Raw genomic sequence first — 15064 nt, 5'->3', positions numbered from 1 at the left:
TACATGTGTTTCCATAAATACGCTGATATTTCTTAACGATTTTTAAAAGCATGTATAAATGTTGCACCGCATAAAATCGTTTATGAGTATGCGTCTGCCCCCCAAATTCCTTTTAGAAAACGGTGGCGTCCGTCTGGAGTGTGCGGCCTGGGCGGGGCCCCGCTGGGTGGGCGGAGCCTGTGGTGGGCGGAGCCTGTGGTGGGAGGAGCCAAGCGGCATTGGGCGGGGCCCGGGAGATCCGGGGCCTGGGTGGACGCGCGGGTTCAGACTGGAAGCCCTTGTCATGGTGACCCCCGTGGTATACCTGGTGGCGGCGGCTTTGCTTGTCGGCCTTATCTTTTTTCTGACTCGCAGCCGGGGCCGGACAGCAGCAGGTAGGAGATGCCGCCGCTCCAGGGCCGGTGGGGCCGCGTTCTTTGGCCTCCTGAGGCTTGGTAGGCCCTCGCACCGCGGCTTCTGCGCATGCGCCGGCTTGCTGGCTGGGCTGACGGAAAGCTCTGCGCGGAATCGCGCTCGTCGCGCTTCAGGCCAGCTGCGCGCGTGCGCGTACCTGCGCGTTGGGGAGCCGGCGGCTAGCTGCGGTACCGCAGCCCTACTCCCGGACGGGATGGCCCCGCTCCTACACCTTTCTCCCAGCCTCAGAGAGAGCCTCGCTCCAATCCCCTTCTCGGCTCCTCCCTACCCCGCCCCCCCCCCCCCCCCGGGCATCTCCTGACGGACATTCTCCCATCCCTCACTGGGGCTGTCCCCTTGTGCGCCCCTAGCAGAGGCCGCAGGGGTGTCCCGTCCTACCCAGGCTGGCTCCAGAGCAGGTGCCAAGAAGGGAGCACCTGAGTCTTTTGTTTCTACCCACGAGCTGTTACTCCCTGAAGCTCTTTCCTTCCCCCTCAAAGACAGCACCAATGCGCCCTCCTCCCTCTTCTGCACCCCGACCAAGAACCCGTGTCTTTTGCCAGGGTACAGAACAGATATGCCTGTCACCCTGCATCCTCTATTTCTTGTCAGTCGGTAGGTTTGTGTGTACATCTCTCCTCGTCTCTGAGCCCACAAGCAACTTCAGAGCACCTACATGCTCCCAAGTGCAGGGGAGAGAAAGCTGAAGTAAGGCAGATAGCCAAGAAATCTTCCTGAAAGGGAAGACTCAGCTCCCAGCTGTGCTCCCCGTTGGGATGCTTTATAAAACTACGGCAGGTGGTTTTAGGGAAGAAATAAATGCAGTCTTGCAGTAGGCATGCAGATGTGGTCTGGAGAAGTCAGGGTGAGCTTCCTGGAGGAGGTAGGGCTTCATCTCCTCTTGTAGGCTGGTAGTCTTCTGACATGCCAGCTGGAAAGGTATCAACAAAGTCAAGGGTGAACTGGTGATCTTCTTGCATTAGGACCAAGGCGTGAGTCTGGGTTATAAAGGCCTCTTTCTTTGATCTGAGAAATTTAGGCTTTGTGCTTTGGGCAGCTGGAGTCGGGAGAAAGTTGAGTTCCAGGGTGCTAGTCGTCTGCCATCAGGTGGGTTGAGCTGCCAGACAGTTTTTTTGTTCCTCTCATCCCTACAGCTGGCCAAGACCCATTGCACAATGAGGAGCAGCCCATAGTAGCAGGCTCAGTGGCCCAGCCTCGGCCCCTGGAGCCTGAGGAGCAGAGAGCCGGGGGCAGGCCCCGGCGCCGAAGGGACCTGGGCAGCCGCCTGCAGGCCCAGCGTCGAGCCCAGCGTGTCACCTGGGCAGAGGTGGAGGAGAATGAGGAGGAGGTCATCATCCCAGGTGAGTGGGGCCCAGCCTGGAGGAGACAGGGGCTGGTTTAGGGCATGAGGGGACCTCCAAAGTTGGTGGAAGAGTGGGGTGTGAAGGTACACTATAAGAGACATGTTTGGGAGCCACAGGATAGAGTTAGGGAAGGGGAGACTTGGGACCCATCCTTTGATCACAGAGAGCAGCAATTCTGGACCCTGACCCCTGTTCCATTGGGCCAGCCCCCTCTTCCTTCATGGCTTTCAGTGTCTAAGTAAGAGGGTAGGGTCTTCAGATTGACCCAGAGAGTTCCTCAGACCACTTCTTATATCCCAGCACCTTACTGGTATGGGCACATGCATTATCTGAGAGCCTCACGCTAGGGCCAGAGTGCCTAGCCAGGAGCTTCTGAAGTGAGGTCATGTGTAACCCTAGAGAAAGAATTTGGAGATAGAGACATATTGTTGGCATAGCTTCCATATCCCTGGCAGACCAACAGAGCCCCTGGGATTGTGGGGGAAAAATATATCTTCTCTTGGTTTGAGCCTGAGGAAGGGGCATTTGGGCCTTTTACCCTTCTACTTTTGGGAATTAGCCCCTTTGGCTCAAAAAGGAGGCACTGTAGTGCCATCCCTTTTGTCTTAGACTTGGGATCAGACATTTCTGCTGCACGATCATCAACAGGTTTTGTTTTGTTTTGAAGATTTTATTTTTTTATTTGAGAGAGAGAGAAAAAACACAAGTGGAAAAGGGGAGAGGGAGAAGCAGATCCCCAGCTGAGCAGGGGCTCCTATGTGAGGCTCAGTCCTGGGACTCTGGGATCACATCTGCTCCGAAGGCAGGTACTTAACCAACTGAGCCACCTGGGCACCATTTATTTATTTATTTATTTATTTATTTACTTACTTACTTACTTACTTACTTACTTATTTGAAAGAGAGGGAGTGTGCGTGCGCACATGCCTGGTGAGAGCCCAGGCAGGGGCAGGAGTGAGGGAAAGGGAGAGGGAAAGGGGAGGGGGAAAGTATCTCAAGCAAACTCTACAAGCTGGAAGGGCTAAGGGGTTCGTGAGATCATGACCTGAGCCAAAATTAGGAGTGGTTGCTTAACCAGCTGAGCCACCCAGGTGCCCCAACAGGTCTTTAACTTTTAGCTGACCCTAATTTTAGGTAGTCTTGGGGTTGGAGCTGTCTTTTTGGCCAGGGGCTGAGGCCAGCCCACTGCAGTTCCTGACTGCAGTGAGGACAGATTCAGATATGAGGCAGGGATACATTTCTCCATGAGGCCAACCTTCCCAGGAGGTTTGGCTCAGAGACAAACCAGAGAACTCTGCAAGCCCAAACCTCCCTGCCTGTGATTTTCAGACACTCAGATATTGGAACCTGACACCTCCCTTTTTGTGGCTATGCAGCATCCAAAGTTACTATCTGTTCCCTTGCCCCATAATTCCCTCACCATTCTCCCACCTAATCCTCTACCCTCAACACATACACACTCCTTATACACTCTCACATACACACACTCAGAGTGTTAATTTCTGCATTCATGGTAGATGTCTTTGGAGGACAGAGTTGGGCTAGTGATATTTACAGATGGGAGAAAGGATTTGCCACCATACGGAGAGGGATGAGGCAGGGGATGAACCCATCATCATCAGCCCTCTCCAGGACCTGAAATGCCTTTTTTGGACTGTATGCAGCCCAGGAGGAAGAAAGTATTGAGAAGCCGGTGGAAAGTCACCTGTCAGGGAAAATTGGAGCCAAGAAACTACGGAAACTAGAGGAGAAACAGGCGCGAAAAGCCCAGCGTGAGGCAAGCAGAAGGGTTGGGGTGCAGCTCTGGGAAATGGGAAAGGGTCCTGCCTTCCTTGTTCCCTGTGTCAGTCCCTCCTCTTGGGCTCTTTGCATGCTGCTTGCCTGACTGTCTCCTACAGCCTTGGTCCGTGGTCTGACCCAGTCATTGCCTGCTGTGGCCTGTTTGTAAGGTTGGAAAGCTCTAGCTTGGGATGGGGATGTGCTCCCAATGAAGGCCTCTTTCCAGGCAGAGGAGGCTGAGCGTGAGGAGCGGAAACGCCTTGAGTCCCAGCGTGAGGCAGAGTGGAAGAAAGAGGAGGAGCGGCTTCGTCTGGAGGAGGAACAAAAGGTGAGACGGACCCTTCCCTCCTGACTTCTGACCCCTGCCCAGGCAGCCTTGCTTCTCATGCAGTTCCTCACACCTCTAACCTAGAAGATGGGCCACAGACTCATCCTGGGTTCAGGAACAGGCTCTGGTTTATTTGGTTCCTGGATTCTAAACGCAACCTGTATAAAACTGCTGCTGAAAAGCAAAGTGTGAGGTGGGAACTTTTGTGTATGTGATTTATTGAACATGCCCAGAGCAATGAAAGAAAATTGAGATGGTTGGAGTGGCTGAAACAAGATAAGGAAGAGGGAGAAGGGTCGGAGAGGGGTCAGAGAGGGGAGTGGGATCTGTAACCTAAAAGCCTTAAAATTGTTAAAGGTCATCATAAGAGCTGGTGGGTCCTGCCTGAGCTGGGTCCTGTTCAGGGTCTGGCATGGAGGAGATAGATGCTCAGAGAAGGTAGAGGTGGTTAATGAGCATTTGTTAGTTGGATGCTTCCTTCTTTCTGAGAACCGATGCCCACATCAGAACATCACAAAGGTGTGACGTGTATACAGGGCTGCCCCAGTTAGGAAGACCTCGCTGGTGCCTTTGGCCTCTCACTGGCCCTGGATGGCAGAAAGCCTGGCTTTGGGTGCACTAGCAGATGGGCCAGAGCACAGCAGAGAGGAGGCCTTAGTGGAGAGGGTTGGTTTTTTTGTTTTTGTTTTTGTTTTTTAAGATCTTATTTGTTTATAAGACATACAAAGAGAGAGGCGGAGACATAAGCAGGGGGAGAAGCAGACTCCCTGTGGAGATCCTGATGTAGGACTTGATCCGAGGACCCCAGGATCACTAGCTAGCCAAAGGCAGACAGACACTCAACCACTGAGCCACCTAGGTGCCCCAGTGGAGAGGGTTTTTTACCTTTCTGAACATTTTTTTTTTAAGATTTTATTTATTTATTTATGAGAGACACAGAGGCAGAGACCTAGGCAGAGGGAGAAGCAGACTCCATGCAGGGAACCCAATGTGGGACTCGATCCCAGGACTCCAGGATCACACCCTGAGCTGAAGGCAGACGCTTAACCACTGAGCCACCTAGGCATCCCTGCCTTTCTGAACATTGATCCTGTCTGATGGACTATAAATGTCAGAGTTCTCCACAGTCACATCCAGGATACCATGTTATACTTAGTTACTGTGTCTCTTTAGACTCCTTCAGGTTATGACATTTTCTCAGATTTTCCTTGCTTTTAATGATCTTGATAGCGTTGAGGAGTATTGGGTACTGAGAAGTATTTTGTAGAATATTTCTCAGTTTGCATTCAGTTGATTTTTTTTTCCTCATGGTTAGACTGAGGTTGTGGATTTTTCAGAAGATCACAGGTGAAGTGCCATTCTCAACGCAGCATGTGAAGGTTATGTGTTGTCGACTTCTCATAACTGATGTTGACCTTGATTGCTTGGCTCAGGTTTTACTTGCCAGATTTCTCCGCTATAATGTTACTCCCTCCTTCCTGTACTTCTTCGGAAACAGGAACAGTTATTGTACATAGCCCACACTTAATGGAATGGGGAGTTATTCTCCGCCTCCTTGAGAGATGAGTATGCAAAGTATCCGGAATTGCTTTGTATGGAAGATTTACCTTCTTTTCTGCTCTGCGTATAAAAATTTTTTTTTTAAGATTTTATTTATTCATGACAGAGAGAGAGGCAGAGACAGAAGCAGGCTCCATGCAGGGAGCCCAACATGGGACTTGATCCTGGATCTCCAGGATCACGTCCTGAGCTGAAGTGGCACTAAACCGCTGAGCCACCCGGGCTGCCCTGCGTATAAATTTAACTTTATCTACATGGACTCATGGATATTTATTTTGTGTTGCAGTCAGGTACTATCTTTATTATGTAGGTCATCAGGAGCTCTTGCAGCTGGGCCCCGTGTACCTTTGATGTAACCTGTTTTGTTTTCTGAGTACTTTCTTACTTTTTGGCACTGCCAAGATGCTCCAGGCTTATTTTGTATATTCTCTGTCCCAGCTTTAGCTACATGGTTTAAAAAAATCTTTTTGAGAACTCTGGAAAATAGGATGACTTGGAGAGAAGCTCTGGTGGTGGTGGTGGTGGTAGAGTGACATGGATGGACTGAGAAGTTTTCCGGAAGTTGAAGGCAGAAGTGGTAGATAGGACTTTATTTCTGACCAGCTAGCCAGATGGCTGTGTGACTCACTGAGCCAGGGACCCATGAGGAACACCGGACATGTGGGGAGTAGATCACAGATCTTTCTGGACATACTCAATTTGAGGTGCCTGTGAGGTGGCCCAGTGGGTGTGTCACATGGAAAGAGAGATTTGGGCAGGGGTACCACTGTGGTAGTCACGGGCAAGGAGATGGTTGTGTGATGCATGCCAGGTAACCTGAGGAAGAAGGATGGAGGAGGGACTGAGCAATGGAGGAGGTGGGGAGAATGGCCCAAGGAGCAAGAGGAAATCCAAGAGGGTGGGTGTCCCAGCCAAGTGAAGGAAGAGGAAATGATTGGCTCTCTCAGCAACACCGAGACGACAGGGTGATGAGGCACAGTTGTCCCATTGGATTTGGTGGAATGGAGGGCCTGGGTGAGACCGTAGCACTTGTTTTGGCAGAATTGAGTATCAGAAGCCACTGGAGTGCGCAGGTAAGGTGAATGGATGATGAGGAAATGTAGCCTGAGTGTCCACGAAGTTTAGATGTGACAGGAAGAGGAGGAAGGAAGGTGATAGCAAGATACTGTGGAGTGAGGTCATTGGCAGAATTTTAAAGGTGAGGGGGCTGAACAGCATGCGTCTGGGAGGTGATGGAACTGATGAAAACAAGGGCCTCTGCCTACAGCTCAGCTTGGGATAGAAGGAACAATGTCCTGAAGGAACTGTCTTCCTGAGAAAGGGCCAGGTTGTATGCCCTGGTGCCCTGTGGGGGCAGCACAGCCCAGAACACGGATGGAGTGGTCACCCGCCCCAAAGTACCCGACTCTTGTCCACAGGAGGAGGAAGAGAGGAAGGCCCGGGAGGAGCAGGCCCAGCGAGAGCATGAGGAGTACCTGAAACTGAAGGAAGCCTTCGTGGTGGAGGAGGAAGGTGTGGGCGAGACCATGACTGAAGAACAGGTGGGCCCGCAGCCCCTGGGAAGCCCATCCCTGTGCCCACCAAGCCTGCCACCCCATCCCAGATACCCAATTGTTCCTTGCCTGCCGCCCTTGTCAGGCATTGAGAGGTGGGTAGGCAGCAGGCCCAGCAGGCTCTAGTGGCCAAAGGCCTCGTCCTCTGGAGAGGCCATGCCTCCAAATCTCTCACTATGGGGAGCTCTGCTCATGCAGGTGGCAAGCAGGTGGGTAGGCATAGACCCCCGTGGCCCCTAAAAGGCGACACTTACCCTGATTTCTCTACTCCTCTAGTCCCACAGCTTCCTGACTGAATTCATCAACTACATTAAGGTAAGAAGCTGCAGGACAGAGCTTGGACATCAGCTCCCTGCCTCACGCATGTGTGTTATGTATAGGGTGTAGGGTGTGTGAGAGTGTACGCATGCGTGCACTTTCTGGGGCTAGGGGACTAAGTGGATCCAAGGCAGGGTTCTAGGCGGCTTGCTGAAGCTCATGCAGGAGAGGGCAGGGGACCTGAGAATCTAAGCTGCCCTGCCCGGTCCTGGGCAAAAGAGAGCCCTTTCTTCCTTGACAGTGAGGAGGGACCCAGTCTGTGTGGGAGGCCTGAGCCCCCAGTCTCTTCTCACATTTAGGGTTTGACAGTCTTCCTGCTTCTCAGACCCCACGCTCAGTGAGTCACTGTTTTCAAGTTTCTTCATATGTGTTTTCTGTCACTTCTGTCACACTGAGGCTCTACTGAGTTGAAACAAGCATCCCCTGCCACGTGTTCCTGACCAGAGACTTGGGTCTTCAGGGAAACAGGATGATGTTTCCTTTGGAATCTAGGGCGGGGCAGCACGTGTGTCCCCCTCTGCCTGTAGCCACACTGGATACTGCTCCAGGTTGCATAAGCACGTCCTGCTCTGCTATGCTGCTAAGCAACTTCTCTCCCACGAAGGATGTGAGAGGGGAGAGGTTTCCAAGTGCAGCTCAGAGGTGCAGAGGCGGCTGAGGGAAGGCGTGCAGAGGGAGTGGGGGCGGCAGTGGGGGTGCTCCTAGGGGGTGCCAAGGAGCCAGGCCTTGCATAATCCTCCCCCTGCCTCTTCCAAATGGAGCAGAATTTGAACTCCTCCCAGTGGTGAGGGGCGGGGCTCACCCCCTGGGGGCCCAGTGGTATTCCTGGGAGGGAGACAGCCCCTTCTCCACCCTGACACCCTCAGGGCTGGCAAGATCTCTCTCTCTCTCACTCTCCTGCTGCTGTTTGGAACTCCCCCTCCCCCCCTCCCCAGCGGACTGCGACCAGCCCAGCCTTGAGTCTTCCTCCAGGAAGGTCTCCTCCACCAGTTTCATCTCCCCTCTTCTCTGCAGACATTTGAGTAAAGGCCCTAGGGGTAGTTCCAGCCCTTGCTTTCAGAGGCTCTCTGGAGAGGTCCTTTTCTGGGGGTTCTCCAGACTCTTCTGGACCATAGAGGTCTTTCCAGCCTGTGCAGGCTGGTCCTTCTAGAGTTGCTGTCTACATGGAGAAGGAGGACTTCAGAATTCAGCCCACCTACCTTCTTCCAGGCTCCAGGGGAATGGGCCCTGTAATCCTAGGATTTCAGAACTGGAGGCATGTTTTTGTGCCAAGCAGAGTTTATGTGCAGCGTAGGCATAACTTGTTCTTGTTGATTCCCTCTTTTTTTCTGAGCAGAGCTGAGTGGGTTGGTTTGTTTTTCCAAGCACACTTTTGGCCCAGCAGCTCCCCCAGGCCAGGTCTTCAGGGACACCTGGGGTGACTCTGCATTTTGAGCTGTCCTAAGACCCCAGTGTCTGCTCCCTGCTTGGTAGGTAGAGGCCAGCTGACCAGGTCACCTTGTGCTTGCCACCTCTTGGCCCAACTGCGACTCCCTTACCTCCCTGCTTGCACATTCATTTTGGCATTTTGAAGAGTCACATGCCATCTGCAGCTGAGGAGTTGTCACCATGTCACTCCTCCCCCAGCTCATTTGCTGTGGAAGATTCCTAGAAACGCAACAGACCACCTTCTCTCAAGTCACATGCTGTCTGTGTGGGGGGGAGGCAGGGCAGATGCATGGGTAGGACCCGGCAGTGGACCCTCGGCCACACCCCCACTCCCCTCCTGTCCCAACCCACCCAACTAGGAACCAAAGTTTCTACTGAGAGTGTGAGGGAAGCACTGAGCAGATTTAGTGATAGTTATCTTACGGGTAGATGCAGTACCTCAATAGCCTGAAGAGGGTGGTGCACAGTGTGGCATGTCAGACTTGTGGGGATCTCTAGGCAGAGAGGGCAGTGAACAAAGGTGAGACACGAATGAGCTATACTGTTCCCACCAAGACCCTGGCTCGTCAGGGCTTCCCATCTGCTCTCTTCTTGTCCATATTCTCATCTGTCTTCTGCACTGGCTGTGAGCTCAAGGGCAGGAACTGTGTCTTGTTGACCACCGTACCCCCCACACCTTCTCTGCTCCTTGTCCTAGCAGACCTTCAGCAAACATAGGCCCTAGTGACAGTTTTTTAGTAAGCTTTTGGCAATTGTCAGCCCTTTCATCTCTGTGGCGCTTCCCCTTGCAGCCATTCATGATAAAATGATACGGCTGACTGCAGAGGAGGAAGGTAGCAGCTGTGCTTAGCTCTCCATGCATATCGGTCCTAGGGTAGTCTCTAGGCCAGGACATGACTACTTGGGGCAGGTGGTGGTTTGGGCACATCCTTCCCAGTAATTAGGGACACGAGAGTTCATGAGAGTGTGTGTATCTGTGTCCAGGCGGCTGGGAGAACATGTGAATAGTATATGAAGGGAACGAGGTTCTCCCTTGGGAGCACGTAGCCTGCTTAGCCATCCACCCAGAGCAGAGCAGGTTGGTGTGCCAACCTTAGACGGCTCCCATGTGGAGAGCCTTTGCCCAAGGTCCCCCTTTCTCCCCTTCGCAGCAGTCCAAGGTCGTGCTCTTGGAAGACCTGGCTTCCCAGGTGGGCCTGCGGACGCAGGTAAGTACTTGAAGGTGGCCTCCTCTGTGGAATGTGGCCAGGGGGTCTGTACAGCTGTCAGAGGGGGATGGCTTAAAGATGGAGTCTTTTTTTTTTTTTTTTAGATTTTATTTATTCATAAAAGAGAGGGGTGGCGGGGGGGGAAGGGAGGGGCAGAGACACAGGCAGAAGGAGAAGCAGGCTCCATGCAGGAAGCCTGATGTGGGACTCGATCCCAGTACTCCAGGATCATGCCCTGAGCTGAAGGCAGATGCTCAACCGCTGAGCCACCCAGGCGTCCCAAAGAGAGTCTTACCGCCTTCAAGCAAGAGTAGACTATAGGTATTTTTTGGCACCTCAGGAATCTTGTCTTTCTACTAGACAGAGGAAAGAAAAAAGCCCAAACTCCCATCACTCCAGCAACCCCTGTCACCGAGGCAGCCCAAACCCAGTTACCTTGACAACTCCCTTGCAAACAGGCTGTGTGTGCCAGCCTTCACGGCCAAATGTCCCCACCACTCCTCTCCTGCCTTGAAGAAAGCTTCTCTCAGAGGTCCTCCAGTACCCTGGGATCAGAGCCCTGTGTCCTCTGAGCCCTTCTGCAAAAGCACACAGTCACATTGGGGGTGGCCGTGAAGAGGAGAGGAGAGTTGGCGGTGGTGGGAGGGAGAGTGTAGTTTTCTACTGGGACGGTAGTGCCCATCTCTGCTCTGAGACTTGTTCTTCTCATAGGATACCATAAACCGCATCCAGGATCTGCTGGCTGAGGGGACTCTGACAGGTGAGGGGATGAGAAGCAGTCACTGTAGGCCCTGGCCTTGGGGAGTGTCTTGTCACAGAGGGCCTGCAGGGATTTGTTGCAGAGGCAGGATGACCCCTCTCCCAGCCCTGGGTCAGGGGGTGGTGTGCAGGAGGTGCACTGAACAGAGGGACTTGCCCAGGCCTGAGAGTGGCTCAGGGTGACAGGGACAGGCAAGGAAGCCTGATTTGACTCACATAGGCCAGGATTGGATGTTGCCAGGAAAGACTAGGCAGGTACACAGGCCTGGAGAGCTCTGAGCCAGTTGTGAAGAGGTGGCTGGGTGGGCATTTTCTGGTAGCAAGGGGAGAGGGCCCTAGAGGGCTCAGCTCTACAACCATCCTGTCCCCACAGGTGTGATTGACGACCGGGGCAAGTTCATCTACATAACTCCCGAGGAACTGGCTGCTGTGGCTAACTTCATCCGACAGCGGGGCCGGGTGTCCATCACTGAGCTTGCCCAGGCCAGCAACTCCCTCATCTCCTGGGGCCAGGAGCCTTCTCTCCAGTCCCCCGCATGACCTAGCCCTTCCCTTTTGGACTGGGAGCTAGCACAGCCTACCTGGCCATACATCTTGATCCCTCCCCACCACCCTGGGGGAGAGATGGAATGTGGCCAGGCAGTTCTAGATTAAAGCCCTGTGAGCATTGCTGAGCTTGGTGTGGCTTGGTGTGACAGAAGACCTGGCCTGGGATCCTAGATGATCAACTAAAGTCTAGTGCTCAGAATATTTCTGGGGGATGGGTGGGAGAAGCCCTGTGGAGGCAGATGAAAGTTCCATTCTTATGTGTTCATTTATTTAAAAAGAATATTGAGTGTTTACTGTGTTTCTTTGTATCCTACAAAGATGAATTCTTTCTCTTCCTTACCCATGTCCCAGAGCAAACCTTAGGACATCTCCCCTAACTGGCAAGGGAGGTCTCACTTTTGTTTATATGGACGGTTTTAGGAGCCCCACAGAGGGCTGAGAGCTCTTAAAGAGGAGAGGGAAGTGCCAAGGTAGAGTCCTAAGCATCTTTGAGAAGGAGAGAGGGGTGGTCAGGGAGGGACAGAGGCTGGGCAGGTAGAAGGAAGCGAGGAACCTGCTTGAGCTGAATTCTGCAGTAGAGAGATGTACTTTCTACGGTCCATTACGTGAATTTAGCTCTCCATCCTGGACAGAAAGTTTAAACGGTGTGGGTGATTCCACCCACTGGTGGATGTAAGGACCATATGCTCAGGAGTGGGTGTGAGATGGGAGATGTGTAACTCCTATAGGGTCAGTCACTCTAGTTCCTGTGGGCTCTTGGTGGTGTGAGCATCCTGCTGTGCTAAGGGTGAGGCATGAGTTTAAATGTGTATTTTTCTACAAGGTACCCCTTAAACATAAACCACCCACTTCTGATGCCTGGTAGGGGAGGCAGCTTTCTGTTCCCACCCTGGAAGACACTGCCTATAGATGGTGATGGAGACAGGACATCAGGCTGTAGGGTAGAGCCTTCCTGAGTGTTATCAAGGATGATTTTGATTCACTTGGTGCTATAGACATTAGCTATAGTACTTAAAATTCCAAGTGAGACATGACTGCTGCTTCTGTCAGCAACAGGCATTTGGAGTCACCTGGAGCTGGAAAGGGCCACGTGCATTGTTTGGAAAGCCATCTGGGAGCCCATAGTCCAGTAGGAGAGGGAAGAAACAGGTAAAGGTACTGATAGTATGAGAAAGAAACAAAATTATAAAGGGAAAAGAAGGCTTACAGTTTAAGTGATGTTTCTCAACCCTGGTTGCTCATTAGAAGCCCCTGAGAGGTGGTGAGAAGCCCCTGGGGAATTGTCAAATTGTCAACAGTCTCATGCCAGGCTGCATCCTAGACCAGTGGAATCAGAATCTTGGGGGGTGAGACCCAGGAGGCATCAGTCGGAGATTCCAGTGTGTGCCTAGGTTGAGAAGGCAGTGGGGGTGGAGTGGAGAGACAGGCCATCAAGTTACAAGTAATTAAAATCCCCACTGGAAAGGGATTCTCCCAAAACAAGACAGCAGCTCCAGGTCTCCTTCTCCTTCCGTTGTCCTCAGCCACTGCCACCTCCAGATGGCAGGAGGACTGTAGCACTCCCACCTCCTCATTCCACAGGCCAGAAGGGAGGAAAAGGCACATCCCTTTCTCATGTCCTGGAAGCCTTTTAAAACCCTTTGTATCCCAAGGGCATAGTGGGGGTGAGGGGGCAAAAATGACCTTTGTGCATTTTTTAGTGATCTATCCACTAATCTAATAAATTTCTCAAATAAGCAGTTCTTGAAATAGTGATTAACATTTTTCTAAGTTTGTATATATTCTCAATAAATGAAAACTTTTGGGTTTAACCACTTGTAATTTTTCAAGCTTAATTTAAAGTTATTACTTAAATATTTCTTAGCATTTAAAGTTCCCAAATTAAAAAATAAAGTTCCCAAATTAATGATGGAATTACTTTAAATACTTTCACATCTCAAAAAGTAGACCAGATACATCTGGTAGTAGTAGTAGTAGTAGTAACAATGACATTATTGATCTGTATGTGTAATATTGAAGCTGATTATAAACCTCTCAATACCATGGATTTACATTTGCTAATTCACCAGCTCTGTTTTGAAATAAACCCTCTTCCTGAGGGTACTGGAGCCTCAGGGTGATTATCTCAGGTGGCTGAGGATGTATATATGATGGATGGTGATTCAGAAGCAGGGACCCAGGACTTTACATTGACTGTGGCCCTGAGTCCTTTAGTAGTGTGGCCCCTTTTTCATGGTTAGCATCCCCCCACCCCCTACCCCCTACCCCTACCCCCCACCGTCGCCATAAGAAACACTTGACTGTTTCCAACTCATTGGGTTAATTCTGGTTTTGGAGCTCCCAATATACAAAATGCTCATTTGCTTGTTCTAGGTGCCTGTCTTTATGGGCCAGCTCAACAGGCCTGGTTTGATACCAATTGCCCCCAGTAGAGTCCAGCCCAGTTCAGTTTTGTTCTATCACAACCCCTCCCTCCCTCCCTCCCTCCCTCCCTCCCTCCCTCCCTCCCTCCCTCCCTCCCTTCCTTCCTTCTTTCCTTCCTTCCTTCCCCTTCCTTCCTTCTTTCTAAGATTTTATTTATTTGAGACAGTGAAGTCAAGCACAAGCGGGAGGGAGGGACAGAGAGAGAGGGAAAAGCAGACTCCTGCTGAGCAGGGAACTTGATGTGGGGCTCACTCCCAGGACTCTGAGATCAAGACCTGAGCCATAGGCAGATGCTTAACTGACTGAGCCAGCCAGGCACCCTACAACTTCTTTTTTATGGACCTTCAAGGCCTAATACTGATTACCCATGGTTAGGAAGCCACAGAATACAACTTGTCATTTCAAAAGTGGTTATAAGATTGGCCATGAGTTGAAAAATTATAAAAACTGAGTAATGGGTACATGGAAGTTATCTTCCTTTATTTTTATATTGAAAGTTTCTCATAGGGATGCCTGGGTGGCTCACTGGTTGAGCGTCTGCCGTCAGCCTGGGGCGTGATCCTGGAGTCCTGGAATCGAGTCCCACGTCGGGCTTCCCTGCGTGGAGCCCGCTTCTCCCTCTGTTGTGTCTCTGCCTCTCTCTCCCTCTGTGTTTCTCATGAATAAGTAAATAAAATCTTTAAAAAAAAAAAAGTTTCTCGGGACGCCCGGGTGGCTCTGTGGTTAAGCATCTGCCTTTGGTTCAGGGCATGATCCTGGAGTCCCCGGATCGAGTCCCGCATCAGGCTCCCTGCACGGGGCCTGCTTCTCTCTCTGCCTGTGTCTCTGCCTCTCTCTCCATGTGTCTCTCATGAATAAATAAATAAAATCTTTTAAAAAAAAAAGTTTCTCATAACTAAAAGCTTAAACACAGTGAGGGGGCCTGGCTGGCTCACTTTGGAGTGTGTGACTCTCAGTCTTGGGGTTGTGAGTTTGAGCCCCATGTTGAGTATAGAGATTACTTAAAAATAAATTTTTTTTTTCAGTTTGAAAGTAGCCGTTTATTAATTGACCAGATTACAGAAATAAAAGCAGTAGATGCTTTACTTCATCCTTCTAATAAGCTTATTGATCTGGTCTTCCTGTTGCCAGCATTTCTACCTTCTAAAAAATGAGTGGTCCTTTTCTTCATTCCCATTCATGGAGAAGACAATTTGTAGGCCCTAAAAATAAAATAAATAAAATAAATAAATAAATTAAATTAAATTAAATAGGGGTCCCTGGGTGATGCAGTTGGTTGAACATCTGACTCTTGATTTCAGCTCAGGTCATGATCTCAGGGTCATGAGATTGAGCCCCTTGTTGGGCCCTGCACTTGGCATGGGGTCTGCTTGAGATTATCTCTCCCTCTTCCTCTTCCCCT

General features: G+C 51.1%; 1 protein-coding gene across 1 annotated transcript; it reads left to right on the top strand.

Moving 5' to 3' along the window:
* Positions 1–229: 229 nt before the first annotated feature.
* DDRGK1 (DDRGK domain containing 1) lies at positions 230–11536 on the top strand. The gene is made up of 9 exons (XM_055306812.1): positions 230–374; positions 1548–1754; positions 3421–3533; positions 3762–3863; positions 6842–6964; positions 7253–7291; positions 9874–9930; positions 10642–10690; positions 11063–11536. Exons 1-9 carry the CDS (start codon positions 284–286, stop codon positions 11227–11229), a joined length of 948 nt encoding a protein of 315 aa, XP_055162787.1. The 5' UTR covers positions 230–283; the 3' UTR covers positions 11230–11536.
* The last annotated feature ends 3528 nt before the right edge of the window (positions 11537–15064 follow it).

This window comes from Nyctereutes procyonoides, unplaced genomic scaffold (genome assembly GCF_905146905.1).
Source record: "Nyctereutes procyonoides isolate TBG_1078 unplaced genomic scaffold, NYPRO_anot_genome, whole genome shotgun sequence".
Taxonomy (NCBI): domain Eukaryota; kingdom Metazoa; phylum Chordata; class Mammalia; order Carnivora; family Canidae; genus Nyctereutes; species Nyctereutes procyonoides.
The sequence above is the reverse complement of the archived record's forward strand: the minus strand, read 5'-3'. Positions and strand labels throughout refer to the sequence as shown.